Source organism: Oryzias melastigma, linkage group LG23 (genome assembly GCF_002922805.2).
Source record: "Oryzias melastigma strain HK-1 linkage group LG23, ASM292280v2, whole genome shotgun sequence".
NCBI classification, from domain to species: domain Eukaryota; kingdom Metazoa; phylum Chordata; class Actinopteri; order Beloniformes; family Adrianichthyidae; genus Oryzias; species Oryzias melastigma.
Window position 1 is genome coordinate 21605131 of NC_050534.1, and position 6000 is coordinate 21611130.

At 40.3% G+C, this 6000-nt stretch overlaps 1 protein-coding gene across 10 annotated transcripts in view; it reads right to left on the reverse strand.

Moving 5' to 3' along the window:
- Window positions 1-6000, reverse strand: part of LOC112152862 (thyrotropin-releasing hormone-degrading ectoenzyme) — a 225333-nt gene that overhangs the window by 80891 nt on the left and 138442 nt on the right. For all 10 annotated transcript variants that reach the window (XR_004947204.1, XR_002920404.2, XR_002920403.2 and 7 more), the window contains exon 7: window positions 144-281. Coding sequence is in view for 7 of the 10 variants with exons in the window: in XM_024282721.2 (XP_024138489.1) it covers window positions 144-281 (138 nt within the window). In the remaining 3 variants the exon portion in view is untranslated. The remainder of the gene's footprint in view (window positions 1-143; window positions 282-6000) is intronic.

The following is a 6000-nucleotide window of genomic DNA, read 5'->3' on the forward strand; positions in this document are numbered from 1 at the left end:
CAAACACAAGAGTTTACCTGCATGTGAAGTCATGGAGGGTTTGTCCTTTTCATCGGAATAGGAGGTGTCGTTTTGTGAAAAAAACGATCACTCTGTTGGAGTGCCGTGGTCTCCGTTTCACACATCCTTCATGAGCCTCTGACCTTTTTGTAGGCGATCCAGTCGAAGACTCGGTCGATGTCTGTAGCCTGCTCCACCTCCTGGGAGATGGGATGGGAGGAGCTTAGACCGTCCAGCAGCATCACCTCGTGAAGGACGTCGGTCAGGAAGCGCTGCTTCTCCTGAAAACACAGAAACGCAACGTAATCCCAACGGAAAAACCAACCGTGACGGTTCCTGAAAACGTGAAACCATGAAACCTTCAGCCTGTAGACCTCAACGAATGAAGAATGAAGCAACCGGGAAAAACAGATGAAATTCATGAATGTATGCCTCATCCATCCAACCATCATCCAACCATCCATCACCCATCCATCAACCATCATCCATCCATCCATCCATCCATCCGTCCATCAACCATCATCCATCCATCCATCCATCCATCCATCAACCATCATCCAACCATCCATCACCCATCCATCAACCATCATCCATCCATCCATCCATCCATCCATCAACATCCATCCAACCATCCAACGTCCATTTATCCATCAACCATCCATCCATCCATCAGATTCACAGCAGATTTCCATTCATCTTGCAGGAAAGAGTCTTAATCACAAACAAATCTCCAGGTATTATACTGGTCCATTTTGATTGTTCTGAATGAGAGAATTTGACTGTCATTGCAGCATCAACTGTTTTCCAAATACCTGTAGAAACATGGTAACAGACTTTACTCATATCCCAGAGGACACATTTCATTATATTCTTCTAATTAAAGCATTGGAACCGTTCATCCGCCCCTGCAGTCCATGACGTAGATGGAGCCACTCTCCTCATTCATGAAAGCTCTGCTGATGGAATTCATTAATAACAGAAACTTGATAAGCCAACAGTTCTATTGTTTGACCAGATGGAGGTTCATTAAATCTGAATCTTGATTCTAAACATTGTAATCCATGGATTAGACAGAGCCGCCCTTCTCCAGTTGTAGTCTGATCCCAGGGGTAAATTAGACAAAGCTTGTTAGAGCTCGACGTGTTTGCAGACATCTAATAAAAATCTGAAGCTGGAGGAGAGAAGGATGGAAGATAAAAGGAGGAAAACAAGGAGAAGAATGAGTCAGAGACGAGAAGAGGAATGTTTTAGAAACATCCAGGATGAGAAGATGAAAGATTCAGTAAACTAAAGGAGCAGATGGAGCTGTGGCGTAGTGGTCAGCCCTGTGGACTTATAGCAAGAAGGCTCGGGTTCCAGTACTGATTGGATGATTTTGGAAAGTTTGACATGTTCTCCTGGTGTATTATAGGTAAGTTAACGGGATTTTAGGCTGTTTGAAGAGTATTTAGGTGATTTCAGATGAACTGAGATGATTTCAGGTTAATCAAGGTAAATGTAAGTGATTTTAGGTCATTTCAAGTGATTTTTATGCAAACTTAGAACATTTTAAGAGAATTTACCTCGCAGAACCCAAGAAACAATTTTCTCCTGAGCTTTCATTATTAATTGGACAATTTGCTTTTGTTTGTTCATTTTAGGTTGCATCAATAAAAGCTACAACAATAATTAAAAAGAAAGAAAATAATAATAAAACTTGAAAATCTAAAAAAAAAAGAAAGAAAGAAAATAAATGAATAAAAATCTCCAGCATGGAATCAAGGTAATAGTAGGTAATAATTTTAGGTTATGTCAAGTGAATTCATATGAATTCATATGAATTCAAGAGATTTTACGAAACTTTGGAGGAATTCAAGTTATTTTTAGGCAAATAAAGAAAAAAATTCAGATAATTAATGCGATTTCAAGTGAATTCAGGTGATTCTCTGTAAATTCAGGTAATTTAGTTTTTTTTAAAATTATTATTATTTGTGTGTTTTCAGGGGAATCAAAGTGATTTAAGGTTAGTTTGCATTTTTCACTTGGTGTATTTTAGGGATTTGGATGTTTTTCTGGTATATTTAGGGGTTTGCATGTTTTCCTGGTGTATTTTAGGGTTTTGTGTGTTTTCCTGGTGTATTTTAGGGGGTTGGATGTTTTCTTCTGGTATATTTAGGGGTTTGCATGTTTTCCTGGTGTATTTTAGGGGGTTGGATGTTTTCTTCTGGTTTATTTAGGGGTTTGCGTGTTTATTCCTGGTGTATTTTAGGGGTTTGGATGTTTATTCCTGGTGTATTTTAGGGGGTTGGATGTTCTCCTGGAACATTAATGGAGTCTGCTCCTTGTGGGTCTTAGCTTTGGATGGTTGAACTGAATATTTCCTGGAGATTTTGCACATTTTCTTTTCAACACTTTGACTACTTTTCAGTGTCAGTGATGCTTGAGATCATTTTGCATAAATAAAAGTCTATTTTAAACCATTTCCTGCAGTAGAAATGTTCATCTCCTGATGAACCCGCAGACAGCTGAAGAAGTCTTTTATTCAGTCATTTGGACCATTTGGAGTAAACTAAATGAATGGACAGAGAAGAAAGTGGGAAGAATGAGAGCGATGGAGCCGTCAGCTCTAATTAAGAGAGGCTTTGAATCAGCTGCAGAGGAGGAGAGGAGGTCCAGCTGGTCATTAGGAACCAGATGGACCAACATGTGGAAGGCCGGCGCCGAGACACAAACAAACAAACCCACACAAACATGCAGATGTCAGTTCAAGGCTCCTCCCCACTCCCCCTGTGACCGCCGCCACGTCGCGCCTGCTCGCCATCTGTCCGGCGGCTCCTTCTATGGAGACATTTAAGCGTGAAAAACCTCCAAACTGAGTTCTGGCGTTTGACTGTCGCTGATTCGACGAACTTCTACAAACTTTATGATAAACAAACTAAAGTTTTTGTTCAAAATGGACAAAAAGTTTAGTTTTTTATATGCTGTGAACATTAACACATGTGATTAATCAAAATGAATTAACGCGTTAATATGTATTAACCCAATTTAATGAAGAAACAGTCCTTTGCTTTAACTCTGCGGTTCAGGCGTCCACGGCGTTCTTAAAACATTTCGTCTTGTATTATCCCGCTCATACTATTGTCACTGCAGAAGAAATAAATATTCAGTCGGTTTTTAGTACTTTATTCTTGTTTTTTTGTGGTTTAAATCACTTTTTCACAAAAAGTGGATCATTTGATCCATAGTCCGGTGCAATATTGTACAAATAAAATTTACCTGGTAAAATATTGCGATTAATCGTGATTAATCACAACACAAAAGTGCAATAAATCCGATTTTTTTGTAATTGATTGACAGAAGAATTAAAAATAAATGTTCTAAATGTAGAGTTTAGTGTGTGATTTCATATTGTGATTATTCACAGATAATAAGTGGTCAACAAATAGGGAGACAAAAAAAAAATTATGGCGATTAATCGTGATTATTTTTTCCAGGTTAGCGATTAATTAGTTAATTTTCTTTAATCGACTCCCGGCCCAAGTTTTGTATTTATGTAATATAATACATGAATCTCTAACGTAAAATGTTTGTTTCAGAGTAAAGTTTGAGTTTTTGATCTCAAAGGTCATGAGTGAAGTTTGGTCCGGTAAAATGTTTCTTTTCATGAAGTTTTCCCTCAAATGAAACTCAGATGAACTTCTCTGCTATCTGGGAGGAACTTCTCCTTGAATCCCAACGAAGGTCAAACAGGACGAGACCTCCGTCTGTGGACGCCGTCTGCTTCAGGATGATTCTACGTTGTGGTTTTTCTCAAAGCTCTGAGTTTGAAGGATCCACAGAAACAAACCCGAATTCTAATTATTGATGAAGCGGGAGACCCCCCCCGAGAGAACAGATTAGCCTTTAGCTCTCATGATTAGCGCCGTCGCTTTGATCAAACCGTGAGGCAGATCAGACGCTGCAGAAGTCATGAGTCGGCGTTTCTGCTGCAGAGCCGTCATTCACACTCACAGCTGATAGTCGGAGATTTCACAGAATCCACGGTGACCTTTAACCTCTAAAATGAGTCTGGACAGGGGTTAGTATCTTCGGTCAGCCCCTCCCTGACTGAAACCTCCATACCTGCTTCACAGGTGTGCTGGCAGGTGAGATGTGTTTGCCGTCTCACCTCCAGTGAAAACAGAGAAGGTTCTGGATCAGACTGGACCGGGTCTCGTTGACCCCCAGCTGCCTCCAAACCTCCTGAACGTGAAGGACGTGATCTGAAACATCTCTGAAGACTCACGGCCTCAGACCCTCATTAGAAAGAGATCATTTCTGCGTCTCTCTTGTTTCCATTAGAGGATCCGACCGAGCGGAACCGCAGGAACACGGCTGGAAAATGCCACGCCGCTCTGACGGTGGAACTTAAGAACGACTTCTGCACAAACAAAGAGCGGCTGTTCATCCACTGAAGAACGCACGACCAGCAGCAGCAGCCGAGCATCATCTGCACAGCGGCATCATGGGAGTCTGAGGCGGATATGGAGACGAGGAGAAAGTTTGGACTTCCACCTCCTGGTCTAAAGTTTGATCTTTATGTTTAGAATCTGTTTAGAACAGCAAACGGAACTCAGATGATTTCAGGGGAATTCAGATGAATTCAATGTGACTTTAGGCTGAATAGAATTAAGATGATTCCAGGTTAATCCAGGTAAATGTGGCTGATTTTAAGTGAATTCATATAAATTAGAATGATTTTAAGTGAATTCCAGTGATTTTTAGGTGAATTAAGCACATTTCAAGAGCATTAACACCTGTAGAACCAAAACACTATAATAAAAACACAGTTTAAACACATTCAACCCAGTGGGTTCTCCAGGGACTCTGTAAATGTTGGTAGGTTATTTCACGTGAATTCTTATGAATTGATGTGAATTCAAGTGATTTTAAAAACAACTTTTGGTGAATTCTTCTGATTTTTAGACAAATTAGGAAAATGTCAAAAGAATTGGGGCAATTTCAGGTGAATTCCGGTGATTTTGTGTGACTTCAGGTGAATTACAGTGATTTAAAGTTACTTAAAAGTAAATTCACGTGATTTCAGGTGAATTATAGTGATTTAAAGTTAAAGTAAATTCACGTGATTTCAGGTGAATTATAGTGATTTAAAGTTAAAGTAAATTCACGTGATTTCAGGTGAATTCATGGGATTTTGCTTGATTTCAGGTGAATTAGAGTGACTTATGGTTATTTTAAGTGAAATAATTTGATTTCAGCTGAATTAAGGAGATTTCAGATGATTTTAGGTAACTTATTTCTGAAAATATTTAATTGATGAATGAATAAAAGAGTATAGATGCATAGATGGAAGTTCATCTCATAGACTTCTCCTGTAAACCATGTAAAGATCACAGTTTCTTGCTCGCATGAAAACTTGATAAATGCAGCCGACGGCTCATGAAAGCTGTCAACAGCGTCCCGAGTCAGAGAAAGACTCCGCCCCCTCGTCTAATCTTTGAAATATCACATTGACTTAGCTCCAGCCTTTACCTCGCAGGAGAGACAGACAAACGTTAACGTGCATGAAACCAATCAAAGCAGAACGCAGAAGGATTCATGTCTGCTGATCGCACGGACGGCTGCAGCAGCTTCTGCTGAACCGTCTGTCTGGAGTTAATCTTCATTTTCTGTCATTCTCTTTGGTTGTTATTTAACATCATTTATCCGTGGATCATTTCTGTGTAATAAGAGCAAACGTTTTGATTTCATTGTGGACAGTGACGACGCAACGAGGACATGAAGATGATCTCATCTGCTGCAGATAAGGAGGATCACTGAGGCCACTAAAGGAAGTGGGCGGGGCATGAGTGAATACGGACTGATCACTGAAACTTTCCTCTTTTTTCCTGTTTCATTTTAAAACCTCCGGATGCAGACGTGGGGAAGGACATTCTCAGTGTTGGGGGGCATTGAAGTGACCTGTGGTTTTCCTCGGGGGTGTTTGTTGAAGCCCTGCAGAGACCCCCCCCCCCCCCCCCC